General features: G+C 37.6%; 1 protein-coding gene across 1 annotated transcript in view; it reads right to left on the reverse strand.

Annotated features, from left to right (window-relative positions):
• Positions 1 to 24845, reverse strand: part of LOC127418150 (gamma-aminobutyric acid receptor subunit alpha-2) — a 145882-nt gene extending 121037 nt beyond the window's left edge. The window contains exons 1-4 of the mRNA XM_051658569.1: positions 24583 to 24845; positions 24049 to 24129; positions 20028 to 20143; positions 4151 to 4218 (exon numbers count right to left, since the gene is read on the reverse strand). Coding sequence (XP_051514529.1) covers positions 4151 to 4218; positions 20028 to 20143; positions 24049 to 24110 — 246 coding nt within the window. The 5' untranslated portion in view covers positions 24111 to 24129; positions 24583 to 24845. The remainder of the gene's footprint in view (positions 1 to 4150; positions 4219 to 20027; positions 20144 to 24048; positions 24130 to 24582) is intronic.
• Positions 24846 to 25312: the final 467 nt, after the last annotated feature.

Raw genomic sequence — 25312 nt, forward strand, 5'->3', positions numbered from 1 at the left:
TATCACATTTCTTTTTGCAGGAGTCTTTTTCCCAATGCCCCTTTTTGCCACAGTTTTGACACTCATCCTTAGCTAGCTCATGCCTGGGTCCCTTCTGACCACTTGACTGGACCCCCAACACTCTAAGGTTATGTACTTGCGCTACTTGTTCGCCGCGCATTATCATTGTCTGCATGTTATCAGTTACTGTCGACAGGCTCACTAGGGCATTTATAGATGCAATCAGTACCTTGCACACTTTGGAGAGCAGGCCATCCAGCCACAGTCCCATGAATGGGCCTGATGTACCATCCAACTGCCACAGTGCATCCAGATGATGTATGCCACCCATAGTCTCTCTCTGTATATTCAACCACGCTTTCACCTGGTTTCTGTTTAATGCTTGCCACCTTAGACCAGTCCACCTTTTTCCGCATTAAGTCTTTCAAAAAGCCCCATTTTATGCCCCACCCGCCTTCTTCCACTTTCGCGGTATATCTTTCTAAGTTGGTGGTAGAGTGGGTGATCTCTCTGTTCAAAGCACGTCGATCGGTGGACTTCAGATTGAGAGATAAAATTGCACGGCCATCATGCCACGAAAACATAAACACCCACTTAAGAAAGTTGAGTTGGTCTCTAGCATTGTGTAGGTCTTTTCATGGGTCTCCAACTTCCCTGACCCAGTAACTCAGAGAACTGGGATCTGGCGGTTTATAGTTGTAATGAGTTTCAGTCTTGACCTCTTCCTCATCGCCATCTCTTGCTACTGCCCCACGGTGTTTCCAAGTTGTACGTTTAACTGTTTACAGTCAGTTTTTTAGAGAATTTGCTGTTAGGTGAGTCAACTGGTCCCCCTGATGACCACACCTTTTACTTTCTTTCGTTGGCAAGCAGATCATTTCGGGTGACCGGTAATCTCCCACTATTTAGTAATGATTTCATCCTCTAATTTTTCTAACCAACAGACATGCTCGGCAGCTGCAGCACACTCATTTTTATCTCCTACAAAGGGGGGGGGGCACCCCTGGCTTCCCTGAGCCATCCCTACTGTCCCTACACGATCAGGGAAATCTCCCTTAATTACAGTTCTTTGATAGGGATAGGAGTTGTTTGTCATCCTACCCAAAATGACAGATAAAGATCTCTTATCATGGTGGTATAAATTGAGTTTGTCTGCAACCCATTGCTCTTATGATGTCCATGCACGGATACTCCGGGGGCTACAATCCCTTGGTAACAACAACCCTGCCAGCTCCAATCATCTGGAAATGTGGTTCTAGCTGTACTTCCACATATCCAGTACTGGCCATTTACAGTATACAATTTATTTAAAGGGCACGTCTGTATAATTTCCGTATAATTTGTGCCTTGATGAGAGCAGCTTAAAGTACCGCCTGTAGACCACTGCACATCAGTGTAAGAGAAGCATTCAGATGTTCCAACCTTAATCGTGTCTTTTCCATTGTAACTGTTACATACACATGTGTCACCCTTTACCCATGGTACTGGGTGAGTTTCTAAATCAATGTTTTTCTCTGGAAGGACTTCACATTCATTGCCTACATTCACAAAGGCTATTTTGTTCAAATGTATTATCTGTGGCAACCTGGAGGCATTTGTTCGCATTAAGGATCCTATTGCCAGTACATTAGGGATGGTTATGGGAAGAAAACAGATTATGTTGCTTCCATCTGGCTTATGCATATTGGTCTGGTTAGCAGTGGCATTGGTTAATGGAATTATTGCCCAATTGGAATGTAAGGCATGGCACACCCAGCATCCATCTTCGTTCCGGGTGGAGTGTTTTTGAGCAATACTCATTGAAATGGCACATGCAGTGTTACCCTGACATTTTCCTAAATTATTCTGACTATAGTTTGTGCTCCAGATGTCACCCTTAGCCATCACAACAGTAAATATCAAGCAAAACCACATCATTTTTACTCAATTTGGTATGTCACTCAGGCTGGTACAATAATGGAATCCTCTGAACCTAGGTGAATATGTCCAGGGGATTATATGGGTGAACAACCTATGTCCCATCACCCTATAATCACCTGAAGGTGAATGTATTTTTGGCCAGATGTAGTATCTAGTCAGTTCCCACAGGTGCCTCACTACCAGAATCAGGACAGCCTTTGAGCGGCCCACAGCTAATATGCACTGGTCATCTGGTAGCCTTGCAAGTAGGTTTGCATCCTATGGATCCTCTATGAAACCTGGGTCAGTAAATGCCACCCAGCCATTTTAACCTGGAGACCAAGCTAATGGATTTCAAGTTTATGTTCATTTTTCTTTCAAAGGTGGCCCTTACATAGAAACCATCTGGTTTCTGTTCTAGCGTTCCTCCAAGGGCCCGGAGGCGATGATTCGAGTAATTTGAGAATTTTTCTGCAAGTTATTGGGCCACAACAATTGAGAATTGGCTGACAGGCATGTTTGGATCACTATTTAGAGTACTTGCACAATTGTTAGTACCACCGTTAACCCTTTCATACGTACCGTCACATATATGTGATGGTTAATAACTGGGCCCTGCAGAGTAGCGTCACACATATGTGTTTCTGCAACAGCCAGTTATGTTACAAGCTCCCAGGTTCAAATCGGCTTTCGCACCGACACAGGGCATGCTGGTCAAGCGTCTGTTATTTATATTCACTCAAACGATTACTCATACAGTCTTTTAAACCACAGAATAAGATTATTTTATATATATATATATATATATATATATATATATATATATATATATATATATATATATCCAACTCATCACCAAAGTACCACAATAAAAAGTTTACAGCTCTTATATGCACAGTCAATGCATCAAACACAATCTTCATCCAATCTGTGCTGCCATTTGTTTACATTAGTAGCGGTTGTCATTCGTCAAACAAACAGCTGCTCAAAGAGTCTTTTCAAGCACAGAATATTTTTATTTTATGTAACAAACAGCAAAATTGTCACCAAAGTGCCACGATAACAGTTCACAGATTGTATATGCACAGCATCATTAAAACGCGATCTTCCCATGCACGCAGCCACGTCTGCTGATAATATGTAGCTGCAGTTTTCATGAACACAAACAGCAACTCAAACAGTCTTTTCAGGCATATACGTAATACATTTGTTTTCTGAAAGAGACAGCCAAACTATCATAAAAGCACTACGATAACAGATTAAAACTCATATACTGACAGTGAAAACATGCTGATCGAGCGCGATTATCCATGCACGCAGCCAAGTCTGTTTACATTAGCATTTGACACACACACAATATCTGAGAAGTCAAACAGTGCATATAGGCAAACCGGACTGCTGATATTATTTGATCATTTGTTTTTTACAGCAATAAAAACACAATAAATAAAACAAAGGCAATACAGCAGACATAACCCATTTGTTCACGTTTACTATTTTAGATACAGTATTTTTGTATGAAAATAAATACAAAAAAAAAAAGAAATACTCCACTCTGCCCCCCTCTACCAGCTGTGCAGTGTCACGTGCAAAAATAACTCACTCCATGAGGCACTGGAGAGGAATTTAGACCCTACTCATGAAAAGGTTAATGATATGTCTCTTTATATTGATTGTCTATAAATTAATATGCTTTGCTGTTTCTAAAATGTTTTCCACAAGTGGCAGTTCTACCCCTCACCTTCCAATAACAGAAAAGAGGTATTGGTGATAATATTCATTATTAAGAGGGGGAAATGTGGTATATGCTATTTTTATATGAAAAACTGTGAAAGCATTCTGTGCTTAGGCTGTACTTTTACCTTTGTGTGCCAGCAAGGAGGGGGTTATCACATGCCTTGCAAATCTTGCCTTCATCATTCCTTACTCCTTAAACACCGGATACAACATAAGCTTAATATTTTTGTCTTTAAACCTTCCAAAAAATTGGCCCCATTCACTTCCATTGTAAGTGCCTCTCTGTAACCTCAATTTTTGCTTTTTTTGAAGAAAAGGAGGGACGAGTCAAAATTATTTTGCCACAAATACTGTCGATTGAGATAAACTTGGTCTTTTCCTGTCTAAGCAGCTGGTTCTTGGCTAGAATAAGCTACAAAGTGGACCAGACTTCATTCCATTTTTCAAAGGTCTGGCAGAAATGAAAAAGGATCGCAAAGTGAAGAATAATAGCACAAAAATGAATTCCACTCACCATATCGGTGTCTGAAACAGGGCCAAAACTGGTGACGTAGATGTCTGTCTTTACTGTGGTGACTCGATCTGTGGACACAAAAGAATAAAAAAGTAAATAAAGAAACATCCTTTTTTGAGCATTTCATCAAATTGACCAGTGTTGTTCTGAGTGCAACTGTGATGTCATAGCCTGGTCTCATCTAACTTGAAAGGGGCATCTTTATAAAACCATGTTGTCTGAGAGAGGAAATGGATTCTGAATTTCACGTTTTCTCTTTAATTTCAGCATGGACAGAGCCTCTTTATATCCTGAGCCCATCTGAGATGAAAGCATGTGTCGGGCAGTGGGTAAATGTGCTGCCGTTACTGACCCAGAGTTATGCTGGCTAATAATTTATTATTTAGTAAATAATAAAATATTTCTGTTCCTCTCTTGATTTTTTCATTCATTCTCAGAGCTTTATTTCATTGTTTTCTCTTGCTGCCATTCCAAAGAGCTCCTGATATTTCCTCTGCTCCCAAAACAAAACAAAGGCAAACAGGATGTGTATTTAGTCAGACAGTGGAATATAAAATATATATATAGTGATGATGGGCTCAAGCACCATGGGCCCATTTCCACCTGGAGGCTTTCGGAAAACAGTACAAGGTGGACACATGCATTTGGCATCTGAAATTATTCTAAACAATTTTGAAGCAATTTGTGTAAATATAAGATAACTATTTTAAAGTCTGTTGTAAGAGCCACACTTCCAGCTGCCAGGTCCATGTGACTAGCCCCCAAGACTAAACATACTTCTCAATTTTGATCTAAATCACACATTGTACACAGAAGATGAGACAGTTCCTTTTTCCCATTTTTAAACCACAATGCCTCACCATGGCAACACCATTTCATATATAAAAAAAATAGTTCACAATTTAGCATCTTCAATGTTTGGCATAATGCTGTTTAAATGTGGTGACAGTCTCATAAATCCCCTAGGAGGAGTATTTAAAAGTTCAGAAACTGCAATATTCAAGAAATCCAAAATGGGCAACTTCCTGTTGGGCAGAGCTAATAACTATAATTATAAAAGTTGTCTGGCTTGATGAGAACTATATATGTACCAATTTTGGTGACTGTAAGTGAAAATGGGGATGCTACAGAGGCCGTCTTACATACCCATTTTAAAGGGGGTGCTACAGAGCCCCCCCTACACACCCATGCGTGAACTTTTGTCCAGCCCTAATGGCCAACGATAGTGACAACACTATTTAAGATATCAAATCTAATGACTGTAAGTATGAAAGTTGTTCGGCTTGATGAGAACAATATACAGCCCTGGAAAAAATTGCAATATTATCAGTTTCTCTGGATTTACTATTTACAGGTATGTGTTTGAGTAAAATTAAAAATTGTTTTATTCTACAAAGTACTAAAAACATTTCTCCCAAATAACAAATATTTTCATTAAGAGCATTTATTTGCAGAAAATGACAACTGGTCAAAATAACAATAAAGATGTAGTGTTTTCAGACCAGAATAATGCAAAGAAAACAAGTTTATATTCATTTTTAAACAACCCAATACTAATGTTTTAACTTAGAAAGAGTTTAGAAATCAATATTAGGTGGAATAACCCTGATTTTCAATCACAGCTTTCATGCATCTTGGCATGCTCTTTACCAGTCTTTCACATTGCTGTTGGGTGACTTTATGCCACTTCTGGCACAAACATTCAAGCAGCTCGGCTTTGTTTGATGGCTTGTGGCCATCCATCTTCCCCAGATCATCACCGATCCTCCACCAAATTTCACAGTGGGTGTGAGACACTGGCTTGAAGGCCTCTCCTGGCCTCTGTCTAACCATTAGATGACCAGGTGGAGGATTGGGGGTGCTTCAGCAAGGCTGGAATCGGGTAGTTTCGACTTTGTGGAGGATGTATGAATTAAGCCACATACAAGGTTATCCTGGAAGAAAACTTGCTTACTTCTGCTCTGACAATGTTCCCCAACTCTGACGATTGTTTTTTCCAGCAGGACAATGGTCCATGCCACACTGCCAGGTCATCAAGGTGTGGATGGAGGACCAATGGATCAAGACCCTGTCATGGCCAGCCCAATCTCCAGACCTGAACCCCATTTAAAACCTCTGGAATGTGATCAGTCGGAAGATGGATGGACACAAGCCATCAAACAAAGCAAAGCTGCTTGAATTTTTGCATCAGGAGTGGCATAAAGTCACCCAGCAGCAATGTGAAAGACTGGTACAGAGCATGACAAGATTTTGCATTCTTTGCATTATTTGAAGTCTGAAAACATATTTTTTGTTATTTTGACCAGTTGTCATTTTCTGCAAATAAATGTTCTAAATGACAACATTTTTATTTGGAAGAAAGGAATAATAACAATTAATGTGCTGCCTTGGCAACAGTATTTAAGTTATCAAATATTCCTTTACATTTTTACATTAGCAGTGTCTTTGACATTATTCTTAAGAATTTTGAAGCAATTCATGTAAACACAAGAGGGCTATTTCAAAGTCTGTTAAAAGTACCATACTTTCTGCTGCCAGTTGGTGGTGCTATGACCGTGACCCATAATAGCCACATCAATGTGATCATCCCCATACAGCTGAATCTTCATCAAAATTACACAATGCACACAGAAGATATAAGGCACTTCCTGTTTCCAATTTTTGCCATAAATATATTGCTTCGCCATGGCAACCCCTGGAATTCAGGTTTTGCACAACATTTTCAATCAAACTGTTATGCTGATAATATCATTTATAATGAAAAATAAACAATTAAATTAGGAAAAATGCAAAATATAAATATTTGTGGACTCAAACTCTGGAAAATCACAAACATGTGGTACCGGTACCGACCGGTAGAGAATGCATGGATGAAGCAGGTTCTTTGCCAGAGAGATGATCATGTTGCCTTTCACTGTTCAACCGTTGTAAAGCCATCTTTCAAAAAGTTGAACAACACACATTTTAATTGCACTTAATTTTTTTCCAGGTTTATTTGAATTTTTAGTTAAAATAAATAAAAAATAAAGTTCAAAGTCTGAAATCAAGGTGTCTTGCTTTATTGTGTAGGCTTAACCCTAACTCTGCTTAACGAAAATGACCCCATAGTGCCACCTAGTTCCAACCAGCAGTAATACCGGTGTTCGTCGTTCTCCTTTGGTGTTTTTTTTTCTGCGACCAACCGACCAATCAAAACTTGGTCGACCAAGACTCTTCTCATCGACTAACCTTTGGTCAACTATCAGGGGGCAGCCCTAGATACCAGACTGATCTCACAGTGAAATCGGAAACAGTAAGTTGACTTTTCTTAAGCTAAAATCAGTCTGTTTACCGAAATTCCAAACACTGCCCCCAGTGGCCAAAGTGGTAAGTGTAACACATGAGCTGATTTTTCTGGGTGTAATGTCCATGGAGGGGCACCAAAAGCAAGATGTTTTGAGCTGTACAGGCTGTAATACAGAGAAGAGGAATGCATGTTTTATAAACTGTACCCCGAAACCAAACCCCAAACCTAAACCTAACCATCAGTGGAGTAAATATTTAATGTTAGAGGGTAAAATGCAAACTCCGAATCGTGTTCATCACCGATGATGTGAATGCAGTTACTTCCTGGTTTCAACACAGGATCTGCATCCGGGTCTCTCATGCTGCTGACATGAGACACATTCGGTCAAGCCACAGGGGAAGGTGCACATGGAGGAGCTGATGCAAAAATGTCTGATAGGAGGTGCCGCTTGACAGTGAGTGGGCATATTGTGGCCGATCCTTGGGTACTAGAAGTATCAGAAACAACATGCCAACCTCCAGTGTGATCGTGTTGTGGTTACACAAGATGACTTTGATTTGGTGGACACAAGTTTTTCCAAATTTGAATAACATTTTAAAGCAAAATTGTTTCCATGCTTATTCTTTTTAAGAAATAATAATAAAATATTTTTTTCTGCACTGCCTATGCCAACATTTCTGTGTTAAAGAATTGAAGCTTTTAATGAGACTTAATCATTATTTTTATTTGTTTTCTGTCTCCAGATGGTAACACCACATGACATTTTTCAATCCTTGAGTAATCATGCTAAATTGCTAATTTGGTACTAGAAAATCACTTGCCATTATATCAAACACTTTTGAAAGCTATTTGGTTCATTAAATCAAGCTTAACATTGTGTTTGTGTTTGTTTTTGAGTTGCCACAGTATGCAATAGACTGGCATGTCTTAAGGTCAATATTAGGTCAAAATGTTTTATTATTCCTTCTTTTTTATACATTACAGTCTTCAAAGACAAAGGACAACTGGCTCTAACAAGGACAGAAAGAGATGTGGAAGGCCAGATGTACAACTAAACAAGAGGATAAGTACATCAGAGTCTCTAGTTTGAGAAATAGATGCCTCACATGTCCTCAGCTGACAGCTTCATTGAATTCTACCCGCTCAACATCAGTTTCATGTATAACAGTAAAGAGAAGACTCAGGGGTGCAGGCCTTATGGGAAGAATTACCATGAAAAAGCCACTTTTGAAACAGAAAAACAAAAAGAAAAGGTTCAAGTGGGCAAAGAAACAGAGATATTGGACAACAGATAATTGGAAAAGAGTGTTATGGATCTTAACCCCATTGAGCTTTTGTGGGATCAGCTAGACTGTAAGGTGCGTGAGAAGTGCCTGACAAGATAGCCACATCTATGGCAAGTGCTACAGGAAGTGTGGGGTGAAATGTCACCTGAGTATCTGGACAAACTGACAGCTAGAATGCCAAGGATCTGCAAAGCTGTCATTGCTGCACATGGAGGATTTTTTCATGAGAACTCTTTGAAGTAGTTTTTTTTTCAAATTGTAATAGTAATTTTTCACATTATTAATGTCCTGACTATACATTGTGATCAGATGAATGCCACTTTGGTGAATAAAAGTACCAATTTCTTTGCATAAGAGCAAAATCTGTACACTATTCCAAATTCTGGCCACCAGTGTGTGTGTGTGTGTGTGTGTGTGATATATATATATATATATATATATATATATATATATATATATATATATATATATATATATATATATATATACTTTATATTAAAATGACTTTGAATTCAGTAAACATAGAAGAGGTGTATAAGTAATTGCTTTGTGTTAATTGCATTTGTAATGTATTTTTGAATAATCATATTTATTTGATTTAATAGACAAAAAAAAAAATAAATAAAAATAAAAAAACAAATCAGTGTTACATCATTGATCCTTATATAAATAGATATCTAATGTAAGGGTGGTGTATTCGGCTCTAAGCAAGAGGGGATGGCATGTGCCGCCATGCTTCGATGTCTTTCTTATTTGTATTTATTATAATTTTTTTTTTTACTTGGCTGTTTTACAAACACAATCCCCCCCCCCCCCCGCCCCCTCATCTCTAGAATTCCCCTAATTATACAATGCCACACACTCGTCTGGGCGCCATCCCAGCAAGGATACAATAAGAGATTTCATTATAATGGTATTCATCTCTGATGAGATTTTGTGTGGTGTTTTTTCATCACAATCGATAGTCTGCTGTGAAGACATAAAAAAGATCTGAGGTTTTAAGCTTTTAAGATTTCTATTGACATTCACATTTTGGTTCAATTTGAGAAATATAGAAATCTTTTCATGCACATATTTTACTATGTGTAGTCCAAATGAATCTCTGAATCCAACTGTTGAGCCTTTAATTTTATTTTCTTTCCTTAAAAAGAAATGAATGCATTAACTAGAAAAGATATGACCTGTAATTTAAGTTTTAAACCATAACACGCCTATATATGCCGGAAATCAAGAGCGCAAGTGCCAAATGTTGAGTTAGATTGATGTAAAAACACATTAAATCTGACCTGGCTGTTCACACTAAAGGCACATTGCGAAAAAAATCAGATATGTTTTCAATTTATTTTCACGTATGAAAGTGACGCAGATCGGATTTGAAAATGTCAGATTCAAAGCAGTTTTGGCTGTTCACATGGTCATCCAGTTAATAGATCTGTGTCACATGTGAGTGAAAAAAATCAGATTTGGGCCACTTTCAGCTGTGGTGTGAACCTAGCCTTTTGTATGGTTAAAATAATTCGGATACGTATCAGATTTATTTCCGATGTGATTCATTCTGAACAGCCAGATCAGATTTAATGTGATATTTACGTCACTCTAACTCGCTCACCTGCTCACTTGATTTACTGCGTAACATGCCTGATATGGTTTAAAGCTTTTAAATTGAAGTTACATCTTGTTATATCAATGTCTTTCAAGAAAAGACAATTATAGGCGCAACAGTTGGGTTCAGTGGTTCGTTTGAATTTCAGATAGTAAAATACAGAAATGGAAACATGCAGAGGTGGATTTAGCCTATGTATCACTGCTCTTTAGTCATGTCACTCATGCAGTTTCTATATTTCTCAAACTGTATTAAAACTCGAATTCAAGCAAGTGACTCTAACCTTACATACTGTATATGTAATGCCGTTTGTCCTGCTGTCCTTCGATTTTTTGATGTCTCACTCATAATATTACATTCTTGAGCTTCAATGGGAAATAAATTCCACCATATGACAGCAAATGTCTTCATTTAAAATTTCTTCATACATCAGGTCTTGCCTCACTTGCTGATATTAAATAGTCATTAAGTGTCCTGTTTGGGTCAAAAAGAATTCATTATACATATTAAAGTAATGAACATGTCTGGGTTTGTTATACGCTGGCTCAGGGAGTGTTACACCCATGTGGGTCAGTTAACAAGCGTTGGCTGTTCAGACCAGTATCTGATTTGGGCAACATTTAAAATTTACTGTGAACAACTTTGCAAAAATAAATAAATCTGATTTGAGCAGAAAATCACATTTGGGCCACATTCAGCTACGGTGTGAACGTGGCCAGTTGTGTCCCAGATCAGATCTGGAAATGTCAGATTTAATGCACTTTAATGTGTCTGTTCACATGGTCATCCGATGAACCAATCTGTGTGAGAAAAATCAGATTTGGGCCACATTCAGCTGAGGAGTGAACAAAGCCTAAGTATAAGCAATAATAATAGCGACTGTCTCTCGCATCTCTAGAACTGCCCCAATTACACAATGCTGCATTCTTGTCTGGGTGCCATCCCAATGAGAATTAAAAAAGGAATAAAATATACAGAATATACAGATTGCTAATTTTGAAGATTCCATTATATTACTATTCATCTCCAAACAGATTTTGTGTGGCGTCTTTGAACAGAATCAATAGTCTGCTGGAAAAGCATAAAAAAAAAGCCTTTATAAACTGCAGCTCCTGTTATATATGACAGTCAGGTGGCATTATTCCGTGAGGTGATGCTGTTGTGTTGTGTCTTATAAAGTGAATATAAAGTGGCTCAGCTGGGTCTGAGTGGGCCGGGGGCAGGGTTGAGAGGCTGTGTGAATATGAGGCTGGGGGAGGTTTATAAAGAAGTGACCTCATATACATGAGATTATTCACATGTGCAGCAGAGCGGTCCAGGGCAGCCTCTGACTAAGGGAATGCCCTTTCTATTAGAAATTCAATCTGCTTTTCATTCGTCCTGTGAGACCAAAACTATTTTCCAAAACCAGGTTAGCTGCCTTGCAATCTACTATCAACAAAGACAGGCTATGCTAATGCTAAGGCAGTATTCTAACTGAAATAGTCAACCTGGTCTCATAGAATCATGTTACTATACCTGCATTTGTTACGGAACAATTTTTACGTGGCTTGTTGTTTGTATCTTTCACTTTTCTAGTGAAATGACCACTAGAGGCACTACAACAACAATGACATTATTCTTTCACGCAAATATGAGGAAAAAAGGGCAGATAATCAGTTCATAAACACTGACTTTCACCCTGTTCCTTACACAATACTTACTGTCTTAAGACATCAAAACACTTTTACTTTAGTGCATGACTTGTAAGACGATACATTTTAACATTTGCATTATATAATCAACCACATTTAAGCTTGTTAGGGAGTGATCAAATTGTGATAGATTGTCTAATAAAACGATACATGTGAGTTTTGTTGTATTAAGTGGAATTTTATATTTTTGAAAAATTAATTAATGAAATATCTAATTTTTGTTTGTTTAGTATTTGTATTTAATATATTGCTATAATTTATTGAGTTCATTTGTGCCTCTAAAATGTCTGTCTAAACATACACATCCTTCCAGAGAAGGATTCTTTAACAATTTTTATACTCCATTACATGGTACCAACTGCTTCACAATCTCCATAAAATTGTATATACCAAACCTTCGATCTTCGATCAGACCTCTTCACGGAATCAAAACCCTTACAGCAGTGGAGACAAGACCATGATTTTACCTTGAACTAAATCAATAGCCTCTCGAGGACAAAATGATCATGACTGTTTATGCTCCTTCTAAATGTCCCAATTATTAGGTCATTAAATCCCTATTCCCGCAACGTTAAACTCCTCCACACACGACAAGAGATGCTCTTTGATTTGGTCACAAAAGTTAATCAGGCATAAACATGAACAGGATAACAATAACACATTCAGAGTTACCGTGTCCTCAAGAAGCCGTGCTGAGATTGACTGGCAGGTGTATTGAATTGAGGAACAGGGGGTTTGTGGGAGTTTGGCCTCAGGAATGAAGAGTATATCGATTGTTTGGGCTGTTTTCCCCCAGCTCTGGTGCTTTGAACGAATGGGTGTAACAGAGGATGACGGATTTACATAAATGAAGGATTGCCTGGATTAAATGGTGTGCAAACAAGTTTCAGAACACTGTGAAAAATATTTTTCTTAATCTATATTGTTTTCTATTAAAATATCACTAAACATCCCTAAAACGAGTTATTTGCACACGCTGTCTGCACTGGTATAAATTCACTGATTCACTAAATAAATTTTGCATATGCGTGATGTGAACTGCACCAGGTAATTTTTGTGAATGAAGCGCAATCTATAATAAGCCTAATTTACACAGAAAGGAGGCATGTTTGCGTGAAAAGGAATGACAATTACTTAATTTGAATACTGAAGATGCAGCGCAATTTCAACACTGATTGAGTCTGCTACATTTAAAGTATTTATATTTTATATTTTTTATATACATTTTCATCCCCTTTTCTCCCAATTTGGAATGCCCAATTCCCACTACTTAGTAGGTCCTCGTGGTGGCGCGGTTACTCACCTCAATCTGGGTGGTGGAGAACAAATGTTATCACATGGCTCGTTGTGCATGACACCGCGGAGACTCCGAATGTGGAGATCCACGCACAAATTACCACGCGCCTCATTGAGAGCGAGAACCACTAATCGCGACCACAGGGAGGTTACCCCATGTGACTCTATCCTCCCTAGAAACTGGGCCAATTTTGGTTGCTTAGGAGACCTGGCTGGAGTCACTCAGCACACCCTGGATTTGAACTCACGACTCCAGGGGTGGTAGTCAGCATCAGTACTCGCTGAGCTACCCAGGCCCCCATTTGAAAGTATTTTTTAAAGTTTTGTGCTGAAATACCACACACAAAAGTGGCATAACTGTTTTGTGAATTTGCCCCTTAATATCTTACTTAAGACTTTTTTTGTTACTTGAGCCTGAATAAGATTTTGTGTGAAAACATCATTGTAATTCATGTTTTTGTTTTTTTCTCTCTGATGAAGTTACTTAAGTTGATTCATTGTCTCTGGAGTGGCACAGCAAAGTCAGCTACACTGATTTATCTTTCTCTGCCCCTTCCTTCCTTCCTTCTTTCCTCACTTTCTCTGTCATCTCACTTGATTTGATTATTGACTTCTTGATGAAATGATGATAGAATACTATAAGCATCATCTCACTAATGACTTAAGAGAGTTCAGGACGCTGAATATTCCATTAACAAGAACAAACAGTCCAGACCCAGCCCTTGACCCCTGGATTAATGACCCAGTCTGGCTGGACCTGAGATCAAAGTTAATGAGTTAAAGCTCAGCTGAGAGAGGGCATACAGAATTGAGATCCAGCAGTACTGATAAAAAGACAGGTGTGAACTTCTCATTTAGCCATACCGTTAAGAAAGATTGTTAAGGTCCGGAGGACGAATAAAACATGAAAAGATTCAGCCAAGCTATCTTCTGATGAACTTTATCACCACTGAAAGATTACACCGTGTAACAATTTTAGGTAAGTGTTATTTCCTAATTGCATATGCCTCAAAAGTATAGATAATTATTTTCCACAAACTTTGCTTTTGTGACCAGGACAGTGATATTTTAAAATTTACCTATTTCCCAGAACATTCCAGATATATTCAGTGCTGAGTAAACTTGGAGTAACTTCTAGAACTTTCTAGAAATTTCCAATAATATAAATAGAGGTATAAATATAAGGGCCTTAAGCCCACCAGTTCAGTTTAGTTCCAGCTGCCTAAGTGGATACATATCAAGACCTTGCTGGATGCCTTGAAGTATGATGAGTACGGCTGGGAGGTCATAGGAGACTTCAAAATGGTGGCATTCCTGATGGGTCTCCAAGGCAGTTTTATCAAGTTTCCCTGCTATCTTTGCCTTTGGGACAGCAGGGACACCAAGGTGCACTACCACAGGCAGGACTGGCCACAGCAGACCGAGTTCTCTGTGGGGAGGAACAATGTCAAGTGGGAGCCACTGTTGGACCCCCGGAAGGTGCTGATGCCACCACTGCACATCAAATTGGGCCTTATGAAACAATTTGTCAGAGCTCTAGATAAGGAGTCGGCAGCCTTCAAGTACCTTCAAGACTTCTTCCCTAAGCTGCCTTAGGCAAAGGTCAAAGCCGGTGTCTTTGTCGGACCACAGATAAAGAAGATCCTGGAGTGCAATGAATTCCCCAAGAAGCTCACAAGTAAGGAGAAAGCAGCTTGGAACAGCTTTGTCGCAGTGGTTCGGGGCTTCCTGGGCAATCACAAGGCCGAGCTAATTGAGACTCTGGTGAAGAACTACGGCACAATGGGCTGGAGGATGTCCCTCAGAGTCCATATCCTTGATGCTCATCTTGATAAATTCAAGGAGAACATGGAAGCATACTCGGAGGAGCAAGGCGAGTGCTTCCACCAGGATTTACTGGACTTTGAACGCTGCTACCAAGGACAGTATAACGAGAACATGATGGGAGACTACATTTGGGGGCTGATTCGTGAAAGTGATTTACATTATAATCGTAAATCTCGAAAAACTACTCATTTCTAAATCATTTTTGCATTACTTTAGTATAAATACATGTTAATTTGGATTCATATGTTGTTTTTTTCTGACTTTATGTGAACGAAAAGACACAAATTCGCCCGTTTTCTCATTGGAAATAGGTCCTGGTCACAAAAGCAAAGTTTGTGGGGAATAATAGCCATTTTCTATACTTTTGAGGCATAAGCAATTAGAAAATAACACTTACTACCCAGGAACAAAAATTGTGTTACATAGTGTTATCACTTATTCATTCTGCTTAGTCTTTTCAAGCTTTCATCATTATTAAAACGTCAACTGCTGGTAAGTTCTACCAGCTGTAATGTTCAGTAATGTACTAAGATCAGCGTGAACTTATACGGAGCTCTAAACACAGAAGAACCATGGACTTACTTGGAACAAAATTACACTATCGTGAGCTCTTTGAACTGAAACCTACTCTACATAGTGTACATGCACAGCCATGAATGCTTGGCCAACACATTGCAAGTGCACAGTCCGATTATAGGATTAATATTTGTTCATGCGTTACTGTTGTGATAACTGAGGTGTCCTACAATAACTGGAGAAAGCCTAGGCCCTTCACTAGCGACTAACTTAAGCTGACATCTAAGGCAGCAGGAAAAGGGCCCATTTACACCTTGCATTAACATGTGTTTCAAATCTGGATAGACTAGTATCTGGATATTTTTCATTTCTGAAACATCAGAGTGAAGCCTGGTTTCATGTAAGGTGTAGGGTGAGCCACATAGTGATTCGAAAACAGGAGAGAGATGCGAGCTAGTGGAGATTCGAGAAGAGACGAGATATTCTAGTATACTCGTTGAAATAATTAATGGGATATTATTCTGTGTTTGGGTGACAAGACTGCAAAACGGAAGTGTCTGTTGTGTTCTTCACATTGCAATGGCAGAATAAACAGAAAAAGGAAAGAACCCAGAACACAGCACTTTAACAATGGATGACTGTAATTTGACCTCATTACATAGTTAATAACTTACATAGCTGTAGCCAGATAATGGAATTGCATTTGCATTTACACCTTCTTTGAATGTGATCAAAATTTGTCCCTGACCACCTCTGAATTCGGTTTCAGTGATCCATTCACAATGCTTCTTGGATGTATTTACACCTGGCATTTAATGTGGTCATGTGCTACTCAGTAGCGATCTGATCACCAAAAACGCATGTTAATTCAAGGTGTAAATGGAGCCAGAGAAAAAAAAGTCAATTTCATGCTTCTAAGATCCCTCAAAACAATTGTCACTGGCAATGCATCTACAATAATATAATTAAATATTTGAGATGTATATGTTGCTTGCAAATCATTGTATTTTCTCAGAATACACAGCTACTTTTGAATGACTGTCAAGAGATTGACATAATGGTAAAGTAACAGAATCCACCAGCAGGAGCTAACTGGACTTTCCAAACCCTGACTCATTGTTTTATTCCGGTTGCTAGCTATAATCATATTGACCGTTTAACTAACTTTATTTAACTTGCTTGGCAAGATTCTAATTCAAGATGCTAAAAATCAAATGTGTACTTCTGTTTCATTATGAATTGCATAATTGTATTCTGATGCATTACAGAATGCAGTGATATGTGAAATGGGATATATGAGGGTTCCTGTAGCTCAAATGGTAGAGCATGACACTAGCAATGTCTCGGTCATGGGTTCAATTACCAGGGAACACACAAACTGAAAGAAAAAACTGTACTGTATACCTAGAATGTACCACCCATGATTAAACTGGGCTTACAGCTCTGCAGTCATCATGGGCCCAATAGAAAATGGGATCCTTTATCATTATAGACAAACTCTGCCAATAAAACTGTAAGGGATCAAAATACAACATTGTTTTAGGAAAGATAAAGTAGATTCTGGAGACAAGCAGGGAGGATTCCAGCCTTCATATTTGAGCTCAGCTGTTCCAAAACCAAGTGAGCTGCCTTCTAAAGACTAATATATACTTACTGTGTGAACAGGCTTCGCTTAGTTCGCCTACAAATGATGACGAAATGCAGTGATGTTTTTATTGATGCCAATGTGTTCGTTTGGTGATATTTTTCCTGTTTGTGCACATCTCTGACATTCTTGACCCAAGAGAACTCAGCTGGTTGAAGAGCATTGATGATCGGTTAAAACAAATCGTGGGTGGGGTTTGGACATGAAATTTTTTATTTACAATCGTGCGTGCCAGCTGAGGAGTTGTTACCTAGATTACTGTCGTAAAAATGTATAACTTTGAAGCCCGTCTCTCAGAGATTGTGCAGAAGTATACTTTTTAACATGGTTTGAAACACAAACTCTACAAAGACAGCGCACCACAACAAATGAGTAGAGAGAGACTGAAGTTTTTAAAAGTGGAAGGGGCCATGACAAGTTTAATAAAGCAAAGAAACGACACAGCGCTAAAAGCGGTGGTCCACGGAGAGAGAAACCTGCATTACTGGCTTTACTTGTGGCTGGAACATTACTTTAACACAGTGACATCACCCTAAATGAACTAATTTTAAAACAACGTCGCATGTAGTATAAACAGCGGTTTTGTTCGCCTAGGGTGCTTTAGTTCGTCCAGGAGAAAAAAAGTGTGGCTTCTTTCATAGTATAAACCAGGCTTAAGGTGGTCTCCTAACTGAAATAGCACCTCACAAGTGACTAAATAGAATGGCTCTAAATAGACAGCAACTCTAGACAAAAGTGCTACTCACGTGAAACACATGAGAGACTTGACTCAGCAATTGATTTCAATAGTGTGTGACGTTAGCATGATGCTAAGATAAGAAAGTAAAACTCTAGAAAGATTAAAAAATATATAGCGCACACAAAAATGTGGTAAAATAGTACATTTTTAATTAGACAACTATTTTAATACATTTTCATACCATTCAGTATTTCATGACTCAACTCACAATTGATTACAAAAAGTTTGACTTCAGCATTTTAACTATTACACTTAACTATTTTTATCGATACATTTCAGTATTAATTAAACACTGCTGGAAAAAAAAAAAAAAAACTAGAACTGGTTTCCTGGCCAAGCTGGTCTGGTTTGATGGTGTTAGATGGGTTTTAATACACTTGTTAGCTGGTCAAGCTGGATGACCATCTGAAAACCAACTTGGCCAGGCTGGGAGACCAGCTAATCTATCTTAAACTATCCAAGACCTACAAACCACATTAGGCTGTTGTTTTTTTTTTTTCAGCTGGGAATAATATTGTTATATGCAGGGTTGGGGAGTAACGGATTACATATTTAAAATACAAAATATAAGTAACTGTATACCACTACAGTTACAATTTAAATCACTGGTAATTAAAATACAGTTACATTCAAAAAGTATTTTGATTACTGAAGAGATTACTTTGCATTTTATTGTCATTTGTTTCATTTAATATTTAGTTTAAATACAAAGTGCATTTGAACAGCGGTGAAACACTTTCTTATGATGTGTTACATTCATACGAGCAGACAGAGAATAAGTCTGAAGTACGTTTGGAGCAGAAGAAATAGAAATAAACCTTGTGCTAAAATGCTATTTCTAGCCATTTTACATGCATGTTACCAGACACGATCATATTTTTTTATCAAGACAATTTACTTTGGATCATAATTTCTTTTTTTCTAGTAAGACCTTTGATATTAGGGCAAAAATCGTATACTTGATGAGAATCTTTGTCAAAATCCTAAAAATCCTTAAAACAAGATCAGTTTGATTGATCTTGTTTTAGAAACAACACTGCATAAGATATTTAGGTTTTTCAGAGAATGTATTTTTAACGTGTATTTTGTCTTACTGTACTGGCAGAGTTTTTATAGTCAAAACAAGTGAAAAAATCTACCAGGGCTGAAGAAGTAATCCAAAGTATTTAGAATACGTTACTGACCTTGAGTAATCTAACGGAATACGTTACAAATTACATTTTACAGCATGTATTCTGTAATCTGTAGTGGAATACATTTCAAAAGTAACCCTCCCAACCCTGGTTATATGTATACAGCAGTCAACATTTCTCTCTACCTTTGTATTTGATTTCACACAGTTCGTTGCAGTGCATTCTTGCATTGCTTTGTCCGTGAATGGTGCATGCAATGCTGCCCTAGAATTTGGCCAAAACTAGGTATCTTAATGCAAGGTCACATTTATCTTTGCACAGCGAAATTCTGCTGGCGAAGAAGGTGTGGGTGAATGTAAAGCAAGTGTGAAACCAGCAAAGAAAACAATTGCCAAGCAGCCTCTTTTTAATGCTGCACTTTATACACTGGAAGAGTGAAGTTATTAAGAATCTCACTGCTAAAAAGATTTCTTTGTCTACTGTGAATACTCAGTGTAGCTTTGTGAGAAGCACCGCCCACACAGAGGTCACTGTCAAACCAAACAACTTCCTACTGGTCAACACAGATTTAGAAGTTCACCAAACTTAAACTCCACGTGAAATCCCCATTAAAATGACTTTATTTCACCCACAGAATTTCGCCATTTGGAGGTAAGTGTGACCACACATTTAGAAGAATAATGTGGCCACCTACCTTTTGAAACAGCCTTTGTGTTGGGAGCATGCCTCTGATGCCTTAAAATGCTTTCTACGTAGGCAGACCACTAGGTTTTTAAATCTCTTGACAATATCCTCCACCTTTAAATGAATATTTAAGGCAGGTCGGTAAATTCAGACACTGCTATAACTCACCTCCCAGTCCTGGTCTCAGTCGGTTATCGTAGCCATCCAAAAGGCGGTCCAGGATGCGAGTGAATAGGGTAATGTTGTTTTTGAAGGCATCTGTTGTGGCATCTGCAGACACTGAGCTACACAACAAAGGCAAAAACATCAAGCTTAATTGTGAACTTCAAGCTGAATTGTCTTTTTTTTCTTTTTTAAATGCTTTCTCCTATCTCAGCTTAATATGCAGAGACAACTATGAGTATGCCATTTAGGTTGATTTCTCAGAAAGTGTAAAAACTGTGGCTCTGGCACTTTCAAAGTCTTGCTATGTTTGTTTGAGCATCCAACCAGCCCAACACTGCACCACTGGTTCAACCAATGGTGTCAGTTTGTGGCGGGACTATCTGTATATCCAACCAATGAAAGATAAGGCAACCTGATATGTAAAATTATTACTTTTACAATTCCATTTGGTGATGCTGGTAGCACAGAAAATAAAAATTTCAGCTTTAAATGGTCTCGTTATTGGGGACAAATGGAAATTTAGGAAATTTAGCTTTTGTCTGGTCACAAAATGTATCAACGTACAAAAAAAAAAAAAAAAAATAATAAAAAAAATACAAAAAATGATTTATTTTCATTGAATATTGATAGAGCAACATCATTTGTGTGAAAAGAAATAATAATGGAAGGTTGTTTCGATTAAAATTTAGTAAAAAATAAATAAAAAAAAAAGGTGGTGAGGGAGCCTTTTAGGATGTTTAAAATGATATCATGTAGATAACAGGGCAATAGTTATAGGGCACAATTTTTCAACTAATACAAATAATTTTGACACAGCAAGGTGCTTTTTTGAGTAACAAATTAAGATGATGCTTACTCAAAATAACTACTTCAGAAAATATTTAACCATTTCCTGTTAATTTTAAACATATTTGGCATTTTATTACATCTCATATATTCTATAAACAAACTAATCTCTATTATGATTGGATGAATCAATGTGAGCCCTATTTGCCCCCCTTTAAAAAAAAACGAAAAAAAAAAAAACAATGTGTTTAATGGGGTACTTTAGTTCCTGCAACAGGGGGTCTTTGTTTTTTTTTTTTACCCCAAATACTATCCTTACACTTATTGGACATTTATTGCATTTTTTAATTTAATGACCTTAAACAAAACTGAAAATGATAAATAAGTGTTTTGTCTCAAAATAAATGTGTTAATTTCAGGGATTTTCATTAACTACATAAATTTGCAACATTTTAAAAATGATTAAATATTCGATCAAATTGCCTCAAAATCAACCTTTAGACATTACACACAAAGATCTCATGGAACAGGAAAATTTTGCAGTGTATAGTGACAAACAGGTGTTTTGGAAAGTCCTGTGGTTGTTTTTGTTGCTATTTAGTGTTTTGGGAGAAAATCAAATCAATGGAGCCTTTTACCCCGTGGAGCCTTTAGTCCCATTGTACCCTACTCCAAAAACAACTGGCACGTAAAAAAAAAATAAGGGTGGTGAAACTACAAACTGACTGGAATGAGGAATTACCTGTGAGGAAATACACGATCTTCACAGCGTTGCTTACGTCTTTTAAGTCTCTAATGTCTTAAGTCTGTCCTGCTTCAAGTTACAGCTATGATTTCAGAGTTTCCAAGAATCATTATACCAGATTCAAATTCAGTTTTTAACTTCAAGTCTGACTCATGTTAGCAGTCTTTCTGCACTGTGACAGTATTAGTGCAATCTTTTGTTTGGTTCTATATGTTCTACTTGCAGCAAAGTCCACGTGATATGCTTCTAAGGAATATAATTAACATACTCGAGCATAATTGTCTTAGAAGGTAGCTAGAAGGTAGCTTCCTACAGTATGTAGGTAATAGGCAGTGAGGCAGCTTACTAGGTTTTGGAGCAGAGCCATAGATTGTGAACGGACATGATTGTACAAGTACTTCTAAACCTGATTTTCAAAACACCCCAAAGCAGTTCAGCTGGTAAACCACCATATATATCATACCGCACACTGCAACAAGTTAATATGTCATTTCAGGACACATTTGTAGCTAATTCTTACACAATCCCAGACATTCAGCGAGAGTATTTAAAATGAGCTAATGATGTGGCTTTGAAGCCAGTTGTTACCATTAATAGACTAAATAAACCTGCCTTCAGGGCGAGCGTAAAGAACAAGAACCTGAAGTTTATATATATATATATATATATATATATACACATCTATTAGCACAGATGATATTGACCTATTTACAGTCATAGAAAGCACTCTATTCTTACTGTTTCTCTTTGGTTCGAGAATAAACCTCCCCCTTGCACTCTTCTCCAGGCGCATCCAGGCGTGACCCAGATTAAGGGGAGGAATATCTGAACCCATCAAATTCTCAAGTTCTTCAGAGTAAATTCCCTGCTCATGGAAACCAGCAAAGCATATCTCATGAATCAACTTTATGAAACAATCGCTAAAGATTGGGTTGCTTATCACATACATTATCTAGATTTATATTATATTGGCTTATTGATTGGTATGGCATGGTGTGACCATGTTCAGTCCCAGGAGAGGGGACTAAGTCAATGATTTAATATGAATAAAAAAGTAAATAGTCGATCATAAGTCCAAATTAAATTGCCAATGAACGCGACTTGAGTCTGCAGAGTGATCAGAGTAATTCAAATCCATGTGGTCACTATTTAATCATGGGTTAGTAACACAAAATCATATGAGGTGTTAACCCTCTTAATTACTGTTTGATCAGCAGCATCAAAACAAGCTAAATTCACCCAAACATTCGAAAGGGTGGTCTTCATTACACGCTGACACAGAGTGGAGGTACAAGCATAAATTATTCAGGTTGGATTTAATAATTTTGTCTTTCCACAATAATGGAAATATCCCAAATGAAAAGCAGCCATCAGAATTTTGTAAACATTTAATTTTAATGTTTTTAAATCACCTTCACCGACTACATAAGTATCTGGTTGCATCTTCCGTTTGCAATCCATTTTATACCATTTCACCAAATTTAGCATATTGCTGGTTTGACATTTGTGAAAGTGTCTTCCATTATTACATCTTTCATTATTGTAAAAAAGCTTCCAAAATCATGGCTAAGAAATATATGACCTATACATGGTGTCATTTGGAAATAAAACCAAGAAGATATTTTAAAATGCAACATTTGGAAATATTTGTTTTATAAAAAAATTTTTATGATATTATTATAATTTTTTTTAAATAAAAAAACAAAACAAAAAAAAAACACATTGAAAATAGATGTTATGAATATATTTATTTTCTCTCTCTCTCTCTCTCTCTCTCTCTCTCTCTCTCTCTCTCTCTTGTTAAAGAAAGGGTTTGACAACTACCAACCACTGAGTTCTTGATCACATTAAAACATAGTTCAAAACAGTTTTGATTTAATATGCAAATGTGTGCACATTTAATAAGATCATACCCAGATTTATAGTAAAATGCAACATAATTTGCATATGTTACACGTTTAATGGGTATAGTCATTATAATAAATAAAAATACAAAATAAATTAAAAAAATTAGGAATGTTTTAATACCGCAAAGTTTCATTTTGATAAAGGGGAATCTTTTTTTTATTTTATTTTTTATTCACCTCCCCAAAATGAGAAAGCGCTCCCTAGGTTCCACTATCTGATCTACAGCCGCTGTTCAGCACCACCTCGAGGACTGGACCCTAATCATACCGAATGATCAAGAATTTCAGGAAACCTCCTCAAAAACCAAAGCAATTCTGCATGAATTAAACTAGCATTTATTATTCCTCATTAAATAAACATGAACCCTGTCTTTGTCAGTTTTGTTCACCGGAGAGATTTCTATGGGTACCTGACCTGAGTCGTACGCGTAAAAGTCTCCAGTTACGCACGGACACAAGAGGCTTTTCGGCCATCCCAAATATCAGTTGCATGATCAAATGAAATATCTGTCTATTGTTTTACATAGTATGTAAATGTAGAACAGCCCAGTCTCATTAAAAGAAAGAAAATAATGTAATTCCTTACCTCGTGTGCCAAAACAGCGTTAACGCGAGGATGAGAAGATAGAAAGCGAACCTTTCCCTCATTTCTGCAACTTAAATCTGACTGTAAGAATACAAAAGCGTTGGAATTAACAGTTAAGGTAAAATAAATAAAAAAAAATATCTACAGATCACAATTTAAAATGACGGGTTTAGTTGGTCATCTGTCCATCCATGCGCACGCTAGTCCATATCCACCTGCTGATCTTGCCCCAGAAATAACATTAATATTTACAGCGCGTTGACAAAGACTCATGCTTAGTATTCACTGACACGACACATGCGTGATTTGAATATCAATATCTATCCATGCGCTTAAGCCTGTGTAAACATGTCACATCATATAATGAAGAAAAGATGACAAAGTGTCCGTAGCTCACATGCGCCATGTAAAGATGATCTCCAACATGTAAATTGAAACATCTGGTTGAGTAACAGGCTAATTGATAATTTACACAAATGGCCATAAACACATGCAAAAATGACAGGCTAATTTATTCAGTATAAGGACACCCACCTGTGATACACCAGATCTGCTCTGTCCTTACAAGTAAAAAAAAAAAAGAAAAGAAAACAAAAAAAAAAAAAAAATGGAAAGTTTATTCCCAGCCGTTGGAACCGGAAACGCGGTCACGACTCTTATTTAAGAGCGCGCACATGGATCTGGAAAGAGCGTAAATACATTCCCATCGCGGAGAAATGATAATGCACTATAATATCAGATGCATACGAGCATCACTATAATGGGGGTCCCCTGATGCTCCGCACCGTTTCTCTCTCTTTAACAAACGAACCAACGCGCATTGACGCGCCGAAATCTCAAATCTTCTCTACTGAATCACATACTGCTTACCATGGGGTTTTTGTTCTCCCGAAAGAAAGGAAAAAGGGGATAACTACAAAGAAAAAGACAGCCATGCCAGAGCTGGGTCCTAAAGACAGTTATATTAGATATCTCAGAGTTAGATATCTCAAAGATTCTCTCTCTCTCTCTCTCTCTCTCTCTCTCTCTCTCTCTCTCTCTCTCTCTCTCTCTCTCTCTCTCTCCATATATGATAGGCTAGCCTACTGTATTTATTTGCACTATTGACACAGATGATGGAAGTGCCAGTTAAAGTCAACATGAAATCAAAAGTGACCAACTTACTTTAAAAAAAACTGATATTCTTGAATGATTCAATTATGCAAGATTAAACACACAATATTTCATCATAATGAACTTGCTTCACTTCTGAAACAGCTTGCCT

This window comes from Myxocyprinus asiaticus, chromosome 27 (assembly GCF_019703515.2).
Source record: "Myxocyprinus asiaticus isolate MX2 ecotype Aquarium Trade chromosome 27, UBuf_Myxa_2, whole genome shotgun sequence".
NCBI classification, from domain to species: domain Eukaryota; kingdom Metazoa; phylum Chordata; class Actinopteri; order Cypriniformes; family Catostomidae; genus Myxocyprinus; species Myxocyprinus asiaticus.